Source organism: Diabrotica virgifera, chromosome 3 (assembly GCF_917563875.1).
Source record: "Diabrotica virgifera virgifera chromosome 3, PGI_DIABVI_V3a".
Lineage (NCBI taxonomy): Eukaryota > Metazoa > Arthropoda > Insecta > Coleoptera > Chrysomelidae > Diabrotica > Diabrotica virgifera.
In genome coordinates, this window is record NC_065445.1 from 134,253,321 (window position 1) to 134,277,701 (window position 24,381).

Sequence of the window (24,381 nt, forward strand, 5' to 3'; positions counted from 1 at the left end):
TCCTTTTATGGAAATAATAATTAAAAAGAAAAAAAAAGTCAAAATTATACAAATTTAGTCTCGCAAAAGGTAGGACTCAAACAAAATAAAACTTAAAATATCGTGATATTCCGATGCATATTCTGCTTGTTCTGGAAAATAAAAGAGATGGTGTCAGTTCTGAAGGAGAGATGAGGATTGCAAAGTAGATTGTGAGATTAAACATACCTTCCGCATTGTGCTGAGGTTCTTCGATGTCATCATGTCCTGGCTCAGGGTCTGATTGCTCGAACTTCAGCGTCAGGGGTAGTTCTCCTGGAAAATAAAAGAGTTAGTGAGATGCTGACTTGTGATCTTAGAGAGACGAATGAATACGAATTAACTTGTGAGACTTTACATACCTCTGTTTCTTTCTTCAGTCTCTTCTACGTCTATATCAGAGCTACCTTCCGGGGGCTCAACATTGTCACACAGTCCTTCGCATGATTTTCAAATTGGGGAATAATGGAGGCCTGCCTTCCTGCATCCACAATTGCGTTGCCAGCCCTTTTTACACTTACAAGAAATATAGCGTAGTAGTGAGCTTGGTGCAGGGTCCAAAGTGGTTGGCACTGGCACGAGACCACTTATAGTTTTTTCCCAACCCCACTCACTTGGATCTTTTTGTTGCTCGTCAGGTGTGGCTTGAATAAGGATAACCATTGCTTCACCTGATAGTAAACTCGTAAGTGAATGCTCTCGTGCAGTAGCTTCGGTAGGCGGTAATGAGGCAATGTTGGTCTTATTTTTGTATGATGAAGATACGTATTGTCTCTATCTCAAATCGTACAGATTGGTCTCTTTTTTTCTTCCATATAGAGCCATGAGAAACATGATTCCTTCTGTGGAAAGCTCATATTGCTGTGCATTAGGGTCTTTAAAAGCCTCAATGATTGGTTGCAAGTCTGTGTTCTTCTGCAGGACTTTAAGAAATTTCAGTTTCCCGTGAATCAACAACGCAGAAGTAGTATCACAACCATTCATCGCATATAGGAATAAGATATGGTCCATTAGGATTTTTCAGCAGCCAGATGAGGGTTGTAGAAGCTTTGCGAAATCTTTCCTTTTCCTGGTTTCAGAAAAAATACTTTTTTTGTGTTAGGACTTCACAGGCCGATCAAAATAAACACAAAGTCTATATCTTCTTCCACCTCTGTCACATGTTCATTTGACGGTGCCATCTCAAGAGCTGTTGTGATAATTAGGATATATCAGCATTCTCCAGAGCTTGCTTTGAATCAATTTTTGCATCATAAAGTTTCTTCATTAACATATATACAACCGGCTCCTATTCTATGGGTTTGCAAGAAATCTATCCTGCCAGATAGTGGGTACCATAATTTCTGTGAATGATATTGCAGCAGATTGTGTCCTTTTTGCTCTTCTCAATCGTTCTATGCGCTTGGTGCTATCACAAGCCTCGTCAGGGTATTAGTCGAAAACGACAATGGCATTTGATTTGTAGTTTGATTTGAAATATGGTACATAACTGCTGCAAACTTCTGCATATGTCTGACTGTGGCGCCATTTGTCTCAGTGTAACAAAAAAAAGCTGGAGTATTTCGGACATGTAATGAGAGGTCCCAAGTATAAGTTACTGCGAGATTGGTATTGTGTTGATATAAGCATGCTATTTAGGTGGCAGTGAATAAAATTAATATTGCTATGATGGTAACCAACGTTCTGAAAGGATATGGTACATGAAGAAGAAGTAACAAAATAGTTCCACTATTAGACATTGGAGAAATTCATCAAATGGCAGCATTCTAATAAAAAATTAAGTTTTAGAATGTACAAAGTGGGTTTTGCAGAGTTTTTGAAATTTTCAACTTGCACTTTAGACCTAACCGTTCGACTGAAAGAAAAAAGTATATAGTGATATTTGTAGATATCTTTAAGTACTTTAATTTCTGTTAACAAACCATTTACTAAAAGTTAATAGTTTTCGAGATTTAAGCAAAAAAGCGAGAAAAAGCAGAAATTTTTCGCTTTTTCGCGATTGTTTCAATGTTCCGTCACGAAATTTTGTCCGCCAACCTCATATTCGGAATCAAGAACCAAAAAATACTTATATAATAAAAGAAATCAGAACTTCCCCAAAACTTTCCTAGTAAAAATACAATTTTGTTGAATTACATACTAATACTTATTGAGAATAAACCACAAATTTAGTTACAAATCCTTTATATTTCACGTTTCAATTTCCACTTCTGAAATCGTTTTCAAAAAACAAATTAAGAAAATTTATTCACACAAATAATTTGTTTAATCTGTACTTTGATAACTATTTCCGAGGTGAAAATAAACGTCAAACAAAAAACGTTTTCAATTAGTCCAGTCGTCAGAGATGTGACCTCTAAATAGAGGTCAAATAAGAACAAGCTGTATTTTACTGAGAATGTCAATTTTCGGACCACAAAAATGATGCAAAAAGTGGCGACCCCTATCCCCGGGCTTCCCCTAAGGCTCTCTTAGTGGGAGGAGGGGGAGGGCGGAAAACATTGATTTACCAAGAATTTGTACGCCGTTGAAAAATGTTTCAAACAAAAATTTACCTGAGATAATTTTGAACAAAAATGTTTATTAGCAGTTTTCGTGTAGATTGCTTTAGTAGAACAACACTTGAAGCGCCCGGCGATTTTGAATGGCAGTTACATACAATAAAGTCAGATAAAATGTGTATCAACTCGACTGTATATATTTGATATCTCTTGATTAGGGTGTCTGATCTACAAAGATCAAAATTCGTTTCAAAAGTGAAAAGTGCAACTTTTCTATGCAATTTTTGTATTTTGCTGAAAATCAGTCTGTTTCCGAGTGGGGGATTAGATAGAAGCACGGGGATAACAACCTTTTTATTTAACCTTTTTTGCATCGTTTTGGGGGTCTTAAAATTGACATTTTTAGCAAAATTCAGCTTGTTTCTATAATTTTTAGAGGTTCAGTTGCATTTTCATCTCTGACGACTGGACTAAAGTAAAATTTATTTGTTTCCATTAAATATATCACACCCCAAAAAATAATTTTGGCACAACAATTGTAATTCTATTTCAATATTTAGGTATAATATTTTTATTTTTATGCTTTTTGTTACGAGAATCTTCTATCTACCAATTTCCTTTTCTAAAACATTCATTCTTTGTTCTACTTTCTTTCTAACAGTCTAAAAATTAAGTAGTAAACATCATAGACAATATACGTCAAATATACGTTTTCTTTTACCTTTCATTATCCAATTTTTAAAGCATACCACTTACAGTTGAGTCCGCGAATCTTTACCCGTGCGTCATCATTTAAAGCATACGAAATAAGTCGATGATAAGTCGGAAATTGAAATTTACTAAACGCAACAGCAAGTGACAGTAAGTGACTTGCTGTTGCGTTTAGTAAGTTTCAATTATCGACTTATCATCGACTTATTTCGTATGCTTTAAAATGATGTCGCAAGGGTAAAGATTCGCGGACTCAACTGTATTTCCTTTTCTGTTACCCATCCTGTTTTAACTCTACAAGTACTTCACACATCACTGTTTTCTATATTATATACCTAATATTTCTATAACCTACATATTCTACATTCTGGATCTTTTCCTCGAGTAGTAGGGATCCCAAACCAGAGATAAATAAATTAATTTTTCTATTTTAATTCAACTTCCAAATTAACTATTTGTTTGGATTAATATATCAATATTCAAATACCACCAACATATTATCAGCAGGCATAGCAGTAAACAGAAGATCTCCTTCGCATTCTTGTATTATCATATCCGTACCTTATACAACACTACTGAGGATATAATATGATTGGGATCAATATCGAGCTATACCTAATGTATTTTTATTTTAAGATGAATTTGCTATATCTTTACACTAATTTTTATATTACCACAGAAATATATTAGGTCTGGATCCTGCGTATGAAAAAAAAGTTGATTAACGACGTTCTACACCTTCGGCAAAGAATTAAGGATTTGCATGAAATTTTAGTATGTTATAGTTTACTTAAAAAAACTAAGACTTGATTTTTAAAAAATTGTTTTACCGTACCGTTTAATTACTATTAAGTGTCAAAGTTAAGTTTTAACATGGGCTCTTATGGGAATTTTTAAAAAGTTAATAACTTTTGACCCAAATTTACGATTTTTAATTATTTGTGCTTAATTTAAAGGTTCTTTTGTAAGGAATAACATATTAAAAAAGAGGATTGTTTACCGTATCATGTATTTTTAATTTCTTTATTATAATTAATTCCGTAATTTATTCCGTAATTTGCGTAATTTATTATAATTTATATTTATAAAGTATTAAATACTGAAACATATGATTTGAGTATTCTGCTATAAATGCATTGTTACCAACTTTCGCTTGCATATAAGTTTCCTCCCTTTCCTCTGAGAGGCATACCCCGCAACGAAGGTGTAGAACGTCGTTAATAGCAAGCTGAAAATTTGTTAATAGCTTTAGGGTGTCTAGTCGGACAAACTTTGATATATGGGAACACTGGAACAAGGAAAGTTTTAATTGTGCAACAGGTTAAAAATTTGGAACGGTCAGACCACGAAAACGGCACATATAATATTTTGTCCGACAGGACAGACTTAAACTCTCCGAACAGAGATTAAACTCTCATGCAAAAATCAGACAGCTATTTATCACCAAATGGGCGTTTTAATGAGTGGAACATGTAGAATATGTCAAATGACAGGAATTATGACAGGTGATAAATATCAGTCTGATTTTTGCATGAGAGTTTAATCTCTGTTCGGAGAGTCTAAGCCTGTTCTGTCGGAAAAAATAAATGTGCCGTTTTCGTGGTCTGACCGTTCCAAATTTTTAACCTGTTCCACAATTACAACTGCCCCTGTTACAGTGTTCCCATATATCAAAGTTTATCCGACTAGACACCCTTAAGCTATTAACAAATTTTCAGCTTGCTATTAATCAACTTTTTTTTCATACGCGGGATCCAGACCTATATCTATCAAACCACATTACACATAGAAAGCTAGAAATATTTTGTAAATATTTTATTCGTTACCCACAAAATAACATGGAATAAACTTGGTGGTGCACTCTGTCAAGATCAATAAATATCATAAATATTATAAGTTGTTATTGATAGTAACAATTAAATTAAAGTTGGAGTTAAATATTTATCAATGTAATAAGGTAATAAAACGTAATAAAAATATTGAAACTGAAAATGAAGAGACAAAGTAACACACGTTCATAATATCTCAAACTACACTTTACCATTATGCATTAGACTTAATAATGGTATAACCAAAATATTTAAGTTGCTTATAATTGTACATACAATATATTTATTATGGTTTAACCATTATACAGCAAATATTAGAAATGTATTGGGTCATCACGCAAAGAATATTTTATATAAATACTGCTGGGACTCTTCTGCTTACTTTTACAGTTGAGTCCGCGAATCTTTACCCGTGCGTCATCACTTAAAGCATACGAAATAAATCGATGATAAGTAAGCCAGCGTAATAAGACAAAAATATACCCTATTCGTGACACTTCAGCAGCCAGGGTACTGAAGCGTTTTTTCGACAAGTAATACCTATAGTTTGATATACTTATTTATTGTTAATATAATTGCGAAAAAAGGTCGGAATTGCAAAAAAATTATTTTCGGAATAACTGTTGTAAAAATTAGTGTACAGGTTTGAAATTTTTGTCAAATGAGGGTTCTTTGGTGCTTAATATGTGATAAAAATTTCAAAGCGATTCATTCAATTGTTTAAATTTTATTCAAATTGTTTATCTCAGAGAGCATTTTTTTTGCAATAACATAAGTCAGAAAAAAATGATGTTAGAACCATTCCACAGGTGTCAAATGGAAGAGTATGAGCTATATTTTCAACTTGGTTTAAAGAAAGCGAATAAAAAATGCATTTATTAGTAATAAATAATTATGCAAAAGTATCGTAAATCTTTCCTTATAAACATTTTGAATAACTTTTTCCAAAAAAATTAATTTTTTTACCCTGTTTTAAGTGCACCATAACCAAGTAATGTTATTTATATCATAATTGATAAAACATTGTAATAAATATATATAATTTCTATATAACAAAATAAAAAGTTTATAAGGAAAGATTTACGATACTTTGCATAATTGTTTATTACTAATAAATGCATTTTTTATTCGCTTTTTTTAAACCAAGTTGAAAATATAGCTCATGCTCTTTCATTTGACACCTGTGGAATGGTTCTAACGTCATTTTTTTCTGATTTATGTTATTGCAAAAAAATGCTCTCTGGGATAAACAATTTGAATAAAATTTAAACAATTGAATGAATCGCTTTGAAATTTTTATCACATATCAAGCACCACAAAACCCTTATATGACAAAAATTTCAAAGCTGTACACTTATTTTTACAATAGATATTGCGAAATTAATTTTTTTTGCAATTCCGAACTTTTTTCGCAATTATATTAACAATAAATGAGTATATCAAACTTTGTAATACGTCACATTAAAGCTTTTTCCATAATCTCAAAGATATGTGTACTAAAAAAACCATAAGTTTCACTGTTTTCCATTGATTTGAAAAAAAAAACGGGAAAATGCCATTTTTGGCACTTAATTGTTTATAAATAAAAATGGCCGCCAGATCCTACGCATCAAATAGTTACGATTTGCTCTTAAGTATAACCTGTCGAAAAAACGCTTCAGTACCCTGGCTGCTCGAGTGTCATGAAAAAAACATTATTACCCTGGACTAAAGTCGGAAATTGAAATTTACTAAACGCAACAGCAAGTGACAGTAAGTGACTTGCTGTTGCGTTTAGTACATTTCAATTTCCGACTTATCATCGACTTACTTTGTATGCTTTAAATAATGACGCACGGGTAAAGATTCCTGGACTCAACTGTACCTATATTTTATGGAATTATTTTAGTAGGAAATTCAAAACGGTGATTTGGGCTGTACATATTAATGGTTTAAGTGCAAAGTGTCGTATTGTCAAAAAGCAATTTGGTGTTTAAAAGATAGGAATCAAACGTTTGTTGTTGTATATTTTTATTGAATTTGGTTGTAACTCACAAATCAACTTTTTTCAGAAAGTAGAAAAAACGTTACATTTAAGTAATTTTATGAGGAATTTACCTAATCATGTTTTTCATTGATTTATAGATGAATTATTGATCTACAAATTAATGAAAATAAATTATTAGGTTAATTCCTCATAAAATTACTTAAATGGAACGTTTGTTCTACTTCCTGAAAAAAGTTGATTTGTCGGTTACAATCTTTTACCTTACAACCGATATATTATTCTATTTTGTTTCTAAAAAAATGTTGGTCTTTAATATTTTTGTGGCACCATCATCAATAGTAATTATTATCATCATTATCAACTTATATGCGTTCACTGCTAGACGTAGGTATCACTCTTCGCATCAGTGTCTGTTTTTTGCGGCTTGCATTCCGGTTACTGATAACATGCTTCAGATAACATGCTTCAGCTACGGCTGAGAAACTTCAGACTCTCAAGAAAGAAAAAAATAGTGACACTCAAAGTCATCTACAGGTTAATGCAGTGATGCATGTACGGCATAACAATGACATATTGCAAAAACATATAATGTTTGAAAAAATATTGCAAGAAAATATAATGGTTCAGACAGAAAACCCACCTCACTGATGTAACTCACACAATCAAATCTCTAAATTTCAGTGGGTGGGACATTTAGCGAGAAGAACTGATAATATACTAGGTTGTTCAATAAGTTTTACGGTTCGATAAGAAAGACACAATTTTATGACTTAAAATACACTTTATTATTCAGTATAGACTCCCTGAACATCGATACACTTGTTCCAAGTAGATTTCAATTTATACATTTCATCCCTGAAAGGAGAATCAGGAAGGGCTGCAAAATACACTTCCACAGCTGTTATATATACTCATCATTTGATGAAAAACGCTCTCCTCGCATAATTTTTTTTAGGTACTGAAGCAAATGGATGTCGCTATGAACCAAATCTATTTAATACTGTGGATGTTCCAACAATTAGAACTTTAATTCATGGATTTTAGCCATTGATAAAATACTCATATGACACGGTTCACTGTCCTGATAAAAAATAATTTTTTTGGTTTTGCAAACCGGGACTATTTTCGATTTTTTTCCTTCAGCTGGTCTAATAAACTTACGTGCGTAGAAATCGGCCCACTTAAAAATTTGGTCATTTTTGATGTCTCATATTTCCTAAACCTGTTGGCTAATTTAAGTGATTTTTCGAACATGTTATAGCCTGATTCTTTAACAATACCACTGTAATAATATTGTTGCTAAAAAGGTAAATTTTCATTGTATACCGAGTGTACCAATCAAACTGTATTTTTTCTCAAAGTTCGCATCACCCTGTGGAATATTCTAGCATTTATAAAATACTGAAATTAAAACCCAACTGTAGCCTCAGATTTTCTTAACGTTCTGTGTGTTGATTCATTCGTTTATGTTGGATAATAAAAAAGTTAGGTACTTTAACAACTAAAAATGTTCTTCATCAATACACGGTGTTTTTAAATTAGTGCGACAAACTTTAAGGGGCAATTCTGCATGAAAAAATAATGACAGTTGGCTTTATAAACGTATGTCCGCAAATGTTTCATTTCCGAGATACGGGATGTTGAATTTTTTCTTACAAACTGACGATTTATTTATTGCTTTAAAACTAGTTGAAATATGCAAATGAAATTTGGTAGGTTTTAAGAGATAGTTAATGCGGATTTTTTTACATAAAATTAAGAAATTTATATTCCCCATTAGCGTGCGTACGGGTAATATGATCGGTCATATTACACGGATGCGCGCTAATGGTGAATATTAAATTCTTAATTTTATGTACAAAAATGTGCAATAACTACATCTCAAAAGCCACCAAATTTCACTGGCATATCTCAACTGGTTTTAAAGCAATAAAATAAATCGTCAGTTTGTAAGAAAAAATTCAACATCCCGTATCTCGGAAACGAAACATTTGCGGACACACGTTTATATAGCCAACTGTCATTATTTTTTCTTGCAGAATTATCCCTTAAAGTTTGTCGTATTTATTTAAAAACACCGTGTATCGATGAAGAACATGTATAGTTGTTAAAGTACCTAACTTTTTTATTATCCAACATAAACGAATGAATAAAAAAACAGAATGTTAAAAAAATCTGAGGCTATAGTTGGGTTTTAATTTCAGTATTTTATAAATTCTAGAATATTCCACAGGGTGATGCGAACTTTGAGAAAAAAAACACAGTTTGATTGGTACACCCGGTATACAATGAAAATTTACCTGTTTAGCAACAATATTATTACAGTGGCATTGTTAAAGAATCAGGCTATAACGCGTTCAAAAAAATCACTTAAATCGGCCAACAGGTTTAGGAAATATGAGACATCAAAAATTACTAAATTTTTAAGTGGGCCGATAAGTTTAGGTAAAAATAATATCCAGATTTTACTGTTTTATCAGTTTGCAAGTAATTTACAAAAAAAATCATCTCACATCTCAAAAACTGATGCTAAAATCTTCTTGGCCGATTTCTGGACACACAAACTCGTTTTGGAGCTGAAAAACCAGATTCTACCACTCTTTAACCTCTTGTTTTGATTCAGGATCATGGTGATAGACAAAGTCTCATCCATTGTGATAAATCGATGCACAAAATCTACTTTAACCTTTCGAAAACGCCCTACATATTGCCGAGAAAGTCGCATTTGAATGTGTCTGTGTTTCGTTGTTAGCAAATGCGGCACCCATTATAACCACAGCGTTTTGAAACCCAATATTTCTGCCAAAATATTACTCATACTGCCCAATGAGATGCCAAGGAATTCTATTAGATTACTTTCAGTTACTCGACGAGTTTCCAATACGATGTCCTGTGTTTTTCCACGATTTCTGGTGTTCCGACATAACAAAAAAAATAGACTAGTAGCAACGCCCTTTCTAACCGCAAAACTCGAGCAACCTAGTATTATGGTAAACCAAAATTATATTGTAGTATCGTTGATTGATATGAGAGCCATCGAGATAACAAGACAACGTCCAAACTTAGCATGAGATTATGACATAAAGGAACGAGCAGATATTACAACATGGCAGATAGAAGCGAATACCAGACAATCGTGGACAGAAATTAAGAACGACTTCTTCTTCCTATCCCTTTCGGATTTTGGAAATCATTTGCTCGCTGAATACCAGACAATAGTGGACAGAAATGGAGAACGACTTCTTCCTATCCGTTTCGGATTTTGGAAATCATTTGCTCGCTGCGGCTCGAAACAGTTCCGTTGAGGTTTTCTTAAACCATGTTCTCGAATTCCGCCGCCATGATTATTCTCCTTATACCGGGTCCCCGCTTACCTTTAACTTTACCTTGCAATATGGACTGCAGCCGGGAGTAACGGTGCTGATTTCTCATAACGTGTCCCACATACTGCAATTTTATGCGTTTGATGGTAAACACAATCACCGGTTCCTTCTTAATTCTTCGTAGAAGTTCCTTGTTCGTGATCCATGCTGTCCATTATATTTTCAGCATTCTTCTATAAAGCCACATTTCAAATGCTTTAAGTTTTTTAATAGTGGTGTCTGTAAGCGTCCATGCCTCCGCTCCGTACAATAACACAGAGAAAACATTGCCATAATTTAAGATATGTAAATAGTATAACTAAGCAGTACAATTATAAAAAATACTTTCTTAGTACAGTGGAACCCCGATAAGTCGGCCTCCGATAACCCGGAAGTCCGGCTAACCCGATACCCGATCCGATTTTCATCAGATAAAACAAACATTTTTTCACTTTGACTGAGTCTTTTACCAAGAAATGAACAATACTGTATATACGTACGTAATTTAGCTGTACTGTGCATATGTATTTCATGTTTTTGCAATTATAATCGAGTTTATCTGTAAGTATAACGTATTTTATTAATTTTTACCATATTCTCCGGCTAACCCGGATTTTCGATAACTCGGATAGGCCACGGTCCCGATTAATCCGACTTATCGAGGTTCCACTTTATCTGTTAGAAAACACTTCTTATCGACTCACTGCACAGAACGAGACTTCACGAAATTTAGAGAAAAATTAAAAAGTTAATGGAGTTACGATGTTTTGTACTTCAGCCATTAATATAACTATTTTTTCTTTCTAGATATTTCTTTTATTGTTCAATATTGTATTTTAGAACATGTTTCAAACTTTTTTCGTCGAACCAGTCAAAGACTAGGTATAGATTCAAGGCTCTTATGGCTCTTCAAGGCTTGTATTAATTCGAGGGTTTAAAAACAAACTCTTATACAAAACAGTGGTTTAGGCTTTCTTATGTCACACGCTAATGAACATAATATGTAATAGTTATCTACCATTTTCTGCAATTTTCTTTTGTATTGATTTTCATTTTCTTGAAGTTAACCCATTTTAAATCTATTAATATGAAGCTTTGGAAAGTAGTGGAATAAGCAAACCATTAAATATGTAAACTTAACACTCTTTATGTCTTCTATTTTGTTGCCTTATGTTTTAGGATTAGGTGCATCTGAATGCTTGTTTTGTGTTAGGCTTCCTAATACTATTGAAAGTATTGGCAATAGTCAACAAAAAGCAGTAAACAGAAACATTAAATTTTCAAATTGTCCTCTTTCAAATTCATCACACTATTTGTTTCTTACAACTATTTCTAATCATGAGGCCAGTTTACTTTACAGACGTATCTTTGCAAAATTGCTATTATTTTAGTAAACGTGTGATGAAATATGATATTATTTTTATGTAATTGTTATATTCTTAAGAAGTATGAAAAAAGGAAATTTATTTTATTTTATTTATTTCTGTTTTCTCCAGTTTGAAACACCTATGCGTCCTTGACACGCAGTTCTATAAATCTATAAAATTGGTCATCATTATTGGCATTGGCTCTATGTCTTGGCCTGTTCTAGCATCAGCTTCCATTCCTTCTTGTTCTTCGCCTTGGTTTTCCAATTTCGTACTATTAATACTCGTATAGTCCAGGGTATTAAGGTTTTTTCCATGACACTTGAACAGCCAGGGTACTCAAGCGTTTTTTCGACAGGTAATACCTATAAGAGCAAATTGTAACTATTTACTGCGTAGGATCTGGCGGCCATTTTTATTTATAAACAATTAAGTGTCAAAAATGGCATTTTTCACTTTTTTTCAAATCAATGGAAAACAGGGAAACTTATGGTTTTTTTAGTACAAATATCTTCGAGATTATGGAAAAAGCTTTAAAATGACGTATTACAAAGTTTGATATAAGTACTCATTTATTGTTAATATAAATGCGAAGAAAGGTCGGAATTGCAAAAAAAAATATTTTCGCAATAACTGTTGTAAAAATTAGTGTACAGCTTTGAAATTTTTGTCAAATTAGGGTTCTTTTTTGCTTAATATGTGATAAAAATTTCAAAGCGATTCATTCAATTGTTTAAATTTTATTCAAATTGTTTATCCCAGAGAGCATTTTTTTGCAATAACATAAGTCAGAAGAAAATGACGTTAGAACCATTTCACAGGTGTCAAATGAAAGAGCATCAGCTATATTTTCAACTTGGTTTAAAAAAGTGAATAAAAAATGCATTTATTAGTAATAAATAATTATGCAAAAGTATCGTAAATCTTTCCTTATAAACTTTTTATTTTGTTATATAAGACATTATACATATTTATTACAATTTTTTATCAATTATGATATAGATAACATTACTTGTGGTTGTCCACTTAAAACATGGTAAAAAAGTTAATTTTTTTGGAAAAAGTTATTCAAAAAGTTTATAAAGAAAAATTGACGATACTTTTGCATAAATATTTATTACTAATAAATGCATTTTTTATTCACTTTTTTAAACGATGTTGAAAATGTAGCTGATGCTCTTTCATTTGATACTTGTGGAATGGTTCTAAGGTCATTTTTTTCTGACTTAAATTATTGCAAAAAAATGCTCTCTGGGATAAATAATTTGAATAAAATTTAAAAAAATGAATGAATCGCTTTGACATTTTTATCACACATTAAGCACCAAAGAACCCTCATTTGACAAAAATTTCAAAGCTGTACACTAATTTTTACAACAGTTATTGAGAAAATATTTTTTTTTGCAATTCCGACCTTTTTTCGCAATTATATTAACAATAAATGAGTATATCAAACTTTGTAATACGTAATTTTAAAGCTTTTTCATAATCTCGAAGATATTTGTACTAGAAAGTTCATAAGTTTTACTGTTTTAAGTTGATTTGAAAAAAAAAAGGGGGAAATGCCATTTTTTGACAGTTAATTGTTTATAAATAAAAATGGTCGCCAGATCCTACGCAGGAAATAGTTATAATTTGTTCCTATAGATATTACCTGTCGAAAAAACGCTTCATTACCCTGGCTGCTGAAGTGTCACGAACAGGGTATATTTTTGTCTTATCACCCTGGCCTAGTAAGTCATCTTCCACCTGGTCCTTAAAACGTGCTCTGGGCCTGCCTCCTGCCTCTTTCGTCACTCTATCCTCACGTTTTTAGTTATAAATATGTTTTGACGGCTCCATCTCATTCATTCTCTCTAAGTGGTCTATCCACCACAACCTGTTTATTTTAATGGGCCTACCAATACTAGGTTCACTATAAAAGCGATAAGGCTAAAAATGATATGACATCATTCATTCTCTTGCACGCCTTTATAAATATGTCTGAGGATTTTACGTTCAAATCAGCCTAAACGTCCTTCATCACTTTTTGTCATTGTCCGCGTTTCTGACGTGTAAGTGAGGACAGGCTTGATAAGAGTTGTGTATATAGCCTAATAAAATAAAAATAAATCAAAATGTAAATTCGTACAGGTTAAAACAAATTTTATATCAAACTTTAGGTGGGTACAAAAGATATTTTCAAGAAAGTATCCAAATCATACAAGGGGATCATTGTTTAAATAATTAAAAAGGAGTCATTTTTGCAAAAAAAAATACTTTTTTAACTGCTCAGGTAATCTGCTTATCGATGAAGGTCTATGGGATTTTTTTCTGCAAAGTTGAAGAAAAAATCTTTCACATAAGGCTTAGTAAATTAAATTTGACTTCCTATTTATTTAAATAATTGTATATAAAACTTTAAAAACAAATTTGCAAAAAAATATTTTTAGCGTTTTAAATAAGCACTATAAAATATCCTTTTTTACATACTAAGTTGCACTATGTTACCAGTATAAAGCAAAAAAAAATTGGTCAAAAAATATTTAATATTTTTTGAGATATTGAATTTGTTTATTAAATGTTACTATATTTTCAATTGCAAAAGCGCGGTTGTTGCCAAAGAAATATTCACCTGCTTAACATCTCATTATTTTTATTTTTATGTATATTCGATAAATGTATTGATAAATTCAAATTTCAATTAAACTCCCCCCGAAAATGGCATTTGAAAATTATTCAAATTTGTTTATAAATTGTTTTTTTAGTAACGTCGCGGGGATTAAGTATTTTGAAATGCCGTTTCGATAATTGGGTTCCTGGGAATTTTTTACTAATTATCAAAATTTTTTTGTCGTCTTTTCTTCTTCTTTTTTTTTTCTTGGAGTTATATTACTACGGGCCCTTTTAGGGTTAAATTTTATTAGGAATGTTAAATCTCTGAGTTGTAGATTCTAGACCTAAAAATATTAAGATTTAACTAAAATCTCTTAAATAAAATGTGGCTACTTACTGAGTTACAGGGTGTTTTATTTAAATATTTAAAAATTATTTTTACCAAGTACTTTAAAACTATTTGACGTATCCTTATCATACTTGGCAGAAAGTGTAGCTATTATACACCCTACTAAATTGTGATTAACAAACGTTTCTAGCTAGTACCAGAGGCGTACGACAGGGGTAGTGAATGATTGACCCTTCCCAAATTCTACGCCACTGAGTGAATTACTATTTTAGCGAAATTTTTCGATTCTCCAATACTTTGTATGTAAATAACTTTATTGGTATCGATAAAGTCATCAGTTTGAGAGATATTGGAAGTTTAAAATGAATGAATGGATGAATCAAAATAACTATGCCGTTTCATTTTTAACGTCCAATATCTCGAAAACTAATGACTTAATCGTTACTATATCGACCTCAGCAGTAAAGAGTATATTATTTACATAGAAAGTATCAGAGAATCGAAAAATTTCGCTAAAATAGTAATTCCCTCAGTGGCGTAGAATTTGGGAAGGGTCAACCATTAACTATCCCCTGTCGTATGCCTCTGGTAGTAGCTAGAAACTTTTGTTTATCACAATTTAGTAGACTGTATAGTACCCACACTTTCTGCCAAGTATGATAAGGATACGTCAAATAGTTTGAAAGTACTTGGTAAAAATAATTTTTAAATTTTTAAATAAAACACCCTGTAACTCAGTAAGTAGCCACATTTTATTTAAGTGATTTTAGACCAGTCTTAATATTTTTAATTCTAGAATCTACAACTTAGAGATTCGACATTCTTAATAAAACTTAACCCTAAAAGGGCCCGTTGTAATAGAACTCCAAGAAAAAAAAAGAAGAGGAAAAAAAGACAATAAAATTTGTTAATTAGTGAAAAATTCCCAGGAATCCAATTATCGAAACGGTATTTCAAAATGTTTAATCCCCGCGACGTTATTAAAAAAACAAATTATAAACAAATTTGAATAATTTTCAAATGCCATTTTAGGGGGAAGTTTAATTGAAATTTGAATTTATCAATACATTTATCGAACATATACAAAAAAATAAAAATAATAAGATTTAATACAGGTGAATACTTCTTTGGCAACAACCGCGTTTTTGCAATTGAAAATAGGGTAACATTTAATAAACAAATTCAATATCTCAAAAAATATTAAATATTTTCGGACCAATTTTTTTTTGTTTAATATTGATAACATAGCACAACTTTTTCTGTAAAATAAGATATTTTATAGTGCTTATTTAAAACGCTAAAAATAATTTTTTGCAAATTTGTTTTTAAAGATTTATGTATAATTATTTAAATAAATAGGGGGTCAAATTTAATTTTGTAAGTCTAATGTGAAAAATTTGCCCTTCAACTTTGCAGAAAACAATCTTATACACCTTTATTAGTAATTGGATGACCTCAGCAGTTAAAAAAGTAAGTTTTTTGCAAAAATGACCTCTTTTTAATTATTTAAACAATGATCCCCTTGTATGATTTGGATACTTTCTTGAAATATCTTTTGTACCCACCTAAACTTTGATATAAAATTTGTTTCAACCTGTACGAATTTACATTTTGATTTACATGTAGTGTAATTTTATTGTACTAGACTAATATAAATATTTGGTCATCACTTAATAATATCGTGTCAGATTTTTTTCTTTCCTTTAAGCGTCGTGTTTGCATTATAGTCAATAGTATTTAAGTAGCTTTTTTGATTAACTATTTTTAACCTCTACCTAGAGGAGCAATGTCTAATTAATAGCTTCGTGTTACTGAATCACCAGGTTTTGCGAACAAGTTATATAATGCAGGTGAGATCATGTAATCATACGATCTAATTGCCGGATTTTGGGAACGTCTGCTTCGTCATAGAAATCAACTTTCATTAAAACTAAATTTAATAAAAAAATTTTGTCCTGGTAAAAGTGGGAGTCATATGTTGCCCTAAAGCCACATCCATAGGAATTTTATCCATCCTTTGGATTTTATAATGTTTATATTTATGTGAGACTTTTAGTCTATTTTTAAAAGGTTTCAACCTTTGTATTTTTGGGTGGCTCACCATGTTCTTGTAACACTGATGATGCTCTTGTTACAGAGCGAAAACGTTTTGTTTCTGTGTTTGTAGCCCTATAGGGGCTTTTTAAACTAATATACCTTTTACCAGGACAAAAATTTTTTATTAAATTTTACTTGTAATTAATGGTATACAGTTAGCTACAGAAAATTCCTCCTTGTGAATTTTCATTTTAAAACATTTTTTGTTGCTTTTTCATATATTTTTTCTATCAATTTGAGTAAAAAATACATTTCTACTGTTTGCAAATATGGTAAACAATTAAAACTTACACAGGCTTACGCTTTAGTGATGAACTAGTTTAGAGACGTAGCTTCCAAGCTGCAGCTTATAATTCACAATGGCCATTGTTACTCACAGCAACATACCATTCGGTAGTCAAATATTTATCTATCAGTTTTCTAATGTTCAAATCTTACAGGTTCGGTGCATCAGCAGAGTTTAGAAAGCAGACCAGCTGTGTTTTCTACAAGAGAAGGCAAAGCTCCAGATGACGATTCGTACATAGGGTATTCCACCGTAGTAGGACACTTCAAACAAGGACAGGAATATGAAGGAATAGCTGTTGGAATGCCTAGAGGAAACAAATTGAAAGGAAAGGTAGGAAAATAAACAACAATTTTGAAAAAATGTTTGTAAAAAGTATATTCATTTAAAAGAACCCTTTCGGACTAAATCAGCGTTTTCAGGACGAATTCCAGTGAAGTTGAAAGGAGAATTCTAAAAAAACTGCAATAACTCCATGATGAAGGGAATAGCCGGGAAGGTAGTGTCAAACTTGACCTGAGCATTTTAGCATGGCTGGTTTTTTTCTATTTAATTAGGTGTTCCAACAGTGTTGCCAATTGGTGGATAATTATCCGATTTGCGTATCTTTTTGAGAGCTGTCGTATCTTCTTCGTATCTTTAAATAAATCGGATATGTGCGTATATTTTTCAGTTTACTAGTAGGGACAGATAAGAAGGGACAAAAGGGACCTGTGTGAATTGTTTTGTTTAGAATTTGAATGCACCAATGTTTCCACTTACGGCATACTGATCCAATTCAAATTTCAAAAACAGGGATTCTGCCGTCCTATTTTATTTATGGGTTTTTAGTCTTTAAACTTATAGCTACTGCACGATTTAGTTTTATTTTTATTTTATGTAGTGCAGTGCTTAAGTAAAAAAATGTATGTCTGTTGAAATAAGTTTTGGTTTGTGAAAATACTTTTTTATAATGGATAAATGGTACAATAAAAAAACAAAGCTAATATATATTTGTTTCCTAATTTAAAAAAGCATTTTCATTGCTATTCGCTCTTCCATTTTCAAACGCTAGTATCAACGCAGGATTCATTTTTTTCGAATCCTGAGAAAACTAATAAATATTTTTGAAAAATTTAAACGCAGAATGAAAGATTACATTATTACCGAGAACCAGTGGTCCCTTAGAATAAACAAAAAGGTTTTTTTGAATGAGATATTTGAAATTAAAAATCACACTCAATTTTATCTTTTTTTTTTTAACCGCTGTAACTTATTACAATAAACATAATAGAAGTCTTCAGGGATTTTCTGTCCTCGGTAATAATGCAACCTTTCATTCTCCGTTTAAATTTTTCAAAAATACTTATTAGTTTTCTCAGGGCTCGAAAAACCATTAACTAGAAATGCTCTTTGAAATACGCTCTTAATGTAGTTGTAGTTTATTTATTATTTATTTTTCTAGTATGTACCTAGGTTTAGGTGGTTATTACGTTTTAATATAATATATATAATCATATCCCTTCTACCATACAATGGTGCAGGGTTACGTTTTAATATAATAATATTTAAAAGTGTTTTTTTTTACTTAAGAGGAAAGGAACATTTTGACGCCTGTCAAAATTTTCACTGTATTTTAAATGTAATCATTTTTTTCGAATTCTGCGAAAACTAATTAGTATTTTTGAAAAATTTAAAGGCAGAATGAAAGATTACTTTATTACCGAGGGCCGAAATTCCCTTAGAATGAACAAAAGGTTTCTTTTGAATGAGATATATGAAATTAAAAATCACACTAAATTTTTTGTTAGTTTTTCACCCCTGTAACTTATTAAAATAAACATTATAGAAGTTTTCAGGGACTTTGGGCCCTCGGTAATAACGTAATCTTTCATTCTGCGTTTAAATTTTTCAAAAATACTTATTAGTTTTCTCAGGATTCGAAAAAAATGAATCCTATTTAAATAGCATTGAAGCCGAAAGTTCGTACCCATCCCCTTAAAAATAAATAAAAAATCCAAATAATGAAATATTTAGATAAAATACGTACAATATAATATTAGTAGGTAATTACAAGAATTAATCAGCTAGGATACGAGATTTCAGTCTATAAACGAAAATTTTTAAAATAAACGGTAAAACAGAAAATTTAGTAGATTAAAAATTATTCAGTAATAAGTAGTCAGATAAAAAAATAACATTGGCAACATTCATTTTAATTACAGAATAATTTTTGACCTAGCGTGTAGCGTATCCAACGTTGTAACAGGGTGATCCTAAGAGGGGGAGGGAGTTACAACTACTGGATGGTCTCTGGGAGGTATGGAATAGTAATGGTGTTAAGCATAGAGAGCTCAAAGTACATCCAAATGGGTGGGGGGGTTATAACACCCAACCCCCCCCCCCCCCTAGTTACACCAATGAGCGTATCTTTTCGTGACAAATCGGATCTTTTTCGGTTTTTCAATCTACTTTCATATTTTATCTTTTCTTGCCTAAAAGCCCCGAAGACATTTTTGTTATCAAATAAGTACTAATTATGTACCAAAAAAAATTCATAGAATCCGTGCTAAAATCACCGTAAAAATTTGACAGTACCTACCAGATTATAACTCAAGATTGGCCATTTAAAAAAAAGAAGAACAATATGGTGACATATTGTCAAGTTTAAGGCACTCTCTGAACAAATCGAAATATAATACACCTCTTGTTTTCCTTTCACGACAACATTCTCCTTTTTTTTGTATTTCAAAGTATTCCTGATTGATCTTCATCCATTCTCAATATGTTCTTTGTGTAATTTATTTAATGACAGTCATTGTATACAAACACGAGTAAATATTTGCAATTTATTTTAATCGTTTTATTTTATGTATAAGCTAACTTCTATAGAATCTTCTTCTCCTAAGTGAAAAAAATGTACTGATGTTTAACGTAACAAATTCACAAATTAATTCGTAACATTGTATTATCTATTTTTTTAGGTTCTGCTTTTTACGTGGGACCTCAAAAACTACAAAAACATAACCATAAGCAAACAAATCGGCTCCTACTTCGGTTACTCCCTTGCAGCTGCTGATGTAAATGGAGACAAAATGTTAGACCTTATAGTAGGGGCGCCAATGCACACAGAACCCAATACTGAGGAAAAATACGATGTGGGAAGGGTATATGTTTTCTACCAAAGCAGTAATACATACGAAAGTTTTAACAGTTCTCATTTTGTTGATGGATTAAACTCCAAAGGACGATTTGGACTCGCAGTAGCTTCCCTTGGTGACTTGAATCAGGATGGATATGACGGTAATTTTTTCTGCTTTCTTTAACCCTTAGTCTCTAGACGGTACTTTTAAGTACCACCAAATTCGGGTACCCTTATATCCCAAGTGTTGAAGTAGACTTTTATAAGAATGTTCTGTTAAATATTATCATGTATTAGTTATCAGCTGATGTTTAGTACTTCAAATGGCATTCAAACGATTTCGTGTTAAATACTCAACTAATATCACCAACGCTTTCGAACAATATTCTCGAGCCATATCAAGGAAAAAACACAAATGGAGATAAAACAACAGAGCATACAGTAAGACTTGCATTATGATCAAAAATTATAGCTGGAATGAACTAAAAAATTAAAAGACTATTCCAAAATATTGTAAAGAGAAGAAAAACAGAATACTTCGGCCACATAGTTAGAGGACCTAGATATACTCTTTTGACTGAACCCAGTTCCGAAATTTATTAATTAATTTTTGCTACATCGGACAAATTTTGTGGCAACGATATATGTTAAAGATTGTTCGGACTATAGGACAATATCATTAATAAGCCATACCCTCAAAATATTTCTAAAGGTGATTCATGGAAGATTATACAGAAAGCTAGAATATGATATGGATGATACCCAATTTGGGTTCCGCAAAGGAATTGGAACAAGAGAGGCATTGTTTGCGTTTAATGTCCTCTCTCAAAGATGCTTAGATATGAACCTGGATATTTATTCCTGTTTCATCGACTTCGAAAAAGCGTTCGACAGGGTCCGACATGAAAAACTAATAGAATTATTGAAAAACAGAGATATAGACAGACGAGATTTACGAATTATCATAAATCTGTATTGGAATCAAAAGGCCAATATAAAGATAGAACAACAAGAATCCGAGAACATTGATATAAAGAGAGGGGTAAGACAGGGTTGTGTTCTGTCGACGCTACTGTTTAACCTATACAGTGAAGCCATATTTCAGGAAGCGATAGCGGAGCTAAGTGATGGAATCTCTATAAACGGAAGAATAGTAAATAACATAAGATTCGCTGATGACACCGTTATAATGGCAGACACCCTGGAATCGCTACAAGAATTGCTAAATAGAATTAACGATTATTGCATACGATACGGACTAAAAATAAACAAGAAAAAAACTAAATTTATGAAATGATCGTCTCAAAAACAGAACATGGAAATGAAAGGTTAATGATAGAGCAAACCCAAATAGAAAAAGTAAAGACATACAAATATCTGGGAACCTGGGTCGATGACAAAAATGACCAAAGCAAAGAAATTAAAGTCCGAATTGAAACTGCAAGACAAGCATTTATAAAAATGAAGACACTGCTTACAAACAAAGACCTTCAGTTGCCTCTCAGATTGAGGGCTCTAAGATGCTACATATTTTCTATATTGCTATACGGAATGGAAGCTTGGATATTGAAGAGACAACACATAAGAAGAATAGAAGCGTTCGAAATGTGGTGTTACAGAAGAATATTGAAAATTCAGTGGGTTCAAAGGATTACCAATGTTGAAGTGCTACGACGTTTAAATAAGGAGTTAAAAATTATGAAGAGTATAAATACTAGGAAACTGGAATATTTGGGTCACATTACCAGAGGAGAAAAATACGAGTTGTTGAGAATTATTATGCAAGGATGGATCCAAGGAAGAAGAAGCATAGGAAGAAGACGCATCTCCTGGCTGAGGAACCTTAGAGAATGGTTTAACTGTAGTTCATTACAACTGTTCAGAGCAGCAGCCAACAAAGTGACCATAGCCATTATAATATCCAACCTTCGATAGGAGAGGGAACTTTAAGAAGAAGGACAAATTTTGACTTCTGCTGTACTTTAAAGTACATGAAATGCGTCCAAATGTGCACAAACATGTCAAAATAAGCATATTAAGGCCGGATTTTGTTACACGGTGGTTTTTGGGGTCGCTGTACATGACTATGCCATCAGAACCGTACTTAGACACACCTGGTGCCCAGGGTCATTGCTAAGGTGCGTCATCTGGAGGTTCGATGGTTATTGGCACTAAATTGATACAAGCAGATTACTTGGAGGTTTTCTGGAGTGGCTGAACACGAATACTCCATCAGAACCGACCCCCCGGAGCATCTGATGCCCAGTGTCACTGCTAAGGCAAGTCATCTTCCGGAGTTTGGAGGCTTTTCAGCAGGACCGGATTTAAGGGGGGGCAGGCTGGGCAGCTGCCCGGGGCCCCCACAAAGCCCCAAACATAAGAGGTTCATTTAAACAGATATTGACGGGAGATACAGGACAGCAACTCGACAATGTATGACAAGTAGTATAAAATGAAGGAGCGTAGGAATGATAATATAATACATTGTTCATGGTTATGTTTTTCACCTTCCACCGGGTGAGTGTATTGCTTCGTTTGTAAATTCTTATCTAGTGTTCGTACACATTTTAGCCGCAGAGGATTTTGTGATTGTAAACATGCAGATAGTAGGCTTATATGTAGATCACGAAATGTCTAAAGCACATGAAAGAATTGGGCGTATTGATACTGAAATAGCAAAACAGGCCGAAGAAATAAAGAATTATTGGAGAATGGTAACTCAAAGACTAATTTTAGTGTTATAAAGTTTATTTATGAACAAGATTTAGCATTTCGCAGCGAAAATGAGTTGTCGAATTCATCACAAAATGAAAATTATTTGGGAATACTCCTGTCATTAGCTGAATATGATTAATTTTTGAAGCACCATATTAATAAATATTCAAATCTTGGAAGCGGACAATGTCAATTATCTTTCATCAACTATATGTCAGGAAATTGTACATCCGATGGGTCAAAACGTATTAAATGAAATAGTTTCAAGGATTAAGAAGTCAAAATATTATTCAGTTCATACCAATCAATTAACAATCAATTTCTTAGAATAACTTCTTAGAATTTCTTGTATTTTTCACTTCATCTACTCTACATATAGATACAACTTAACAGAATGTTTAAAAGCTGCGTCTGTAAGCGACAGCAACGCAGACCGTGGCAAAAATATTATTGTTTCTAAAAGAGCAAATACTACTATATGGTCATTGAGGAAATGCCGCAAAAGAACTAGTTAAAGGTTATAATCAGATTAAAGGAGCATTATCCAAAATTTCGGAAGACTATGAGCAACAATTTAAAACTCGTAGCATTGCAAATGGTTTGTACCTATAATCGAATGTGTTTACTGGAAACAGAGAGGATATTAGGGAGGCCAAACAGCACAAGTCGTATTCTTCAAGATCCAAATACATATTGACCTTAATTCAGGAGTAGCAGAACTTAGATCACTTAAATAAATTATACAGTCAAGACGTGACAATTTCGAAAGATATGAGAACATCAGAGAAGTTTAGAACTCAAAATTTCAGTCACTTCATTACCTCTTTAAGTCATAGGCTTTCTGCATATGAATCCATTCATTCCAATTTTGGATTTTTACATCATTTGGGAAAATTGGAAAATTTAACTTTCAATGAAATTGAAGCTCACTTACCAACATTATCATCAACTTACCAACATTTATAGCAATGATTTAGATGAAAACTTATGTGTCCATCTGGTACAGTTTGTAATATTTTCAATTCATTTAAAGAGGAAATCAGCTCATCAAATATAAGCAAAGAACTTCAAATGTAATGCCAACTGCTAAAAAAGAAGAATATGAATGATGCTTTTCCAAATGTTGAGGTGACACTTTGTTTATATTTAGTTGTGATTTGTGATACTAACTGCAGTGGTTAGAGGTAATTCTCAAAATTTAAGTTAATTAAAAATCGACTTCCGTCTATGATGGGCCAAACATGTTTGAATGATCTCTCTACAATGAGCATTGGCCACGATGTCTTAATGCAACTAGATATGTCCCACATAGTCAAGAAATTTTTAATTAAAATAACTCGAAAAGTTCCCGGACATTAAAACAATACTCTTACTATCTTTTTAATATATTACTGTAACAAGTTACAGCTCTTGTACTTTTTATTATTTAAAATTATATTTATA

At 32.2% G+C, this 24,381-nt stretch overlaps 1 protein-coding gene across 3 annotated transcripts in view; it reads left to right on the top strand.

The window, feature by feature from the left end:
• Window positions 1-24,381, top strand: part of LOC114327482 (integrin alpha-PS2) — a 673,912-nt gene that overhangs the window by 569,603 nt on the left and 79,928 nt on the right. For all 3 annotated transcript variants that reach the window (XM_050646911.1, XM_050646912.1, XM_050646913.1), the window contains 2 exons: window positions 17,257-17,435; window positions 20,066-20,384. In XM_050646911.1, coding sequence (XP_050502868.1) covers window positions 17,257-17,435; window positions 20,066-20,384 — 498 coding nt within the window. The remainder of the gene's footprint in view (window positions 1-17,256; window positions 17,436-20,065; window positions 20,385-24,381) is intronic.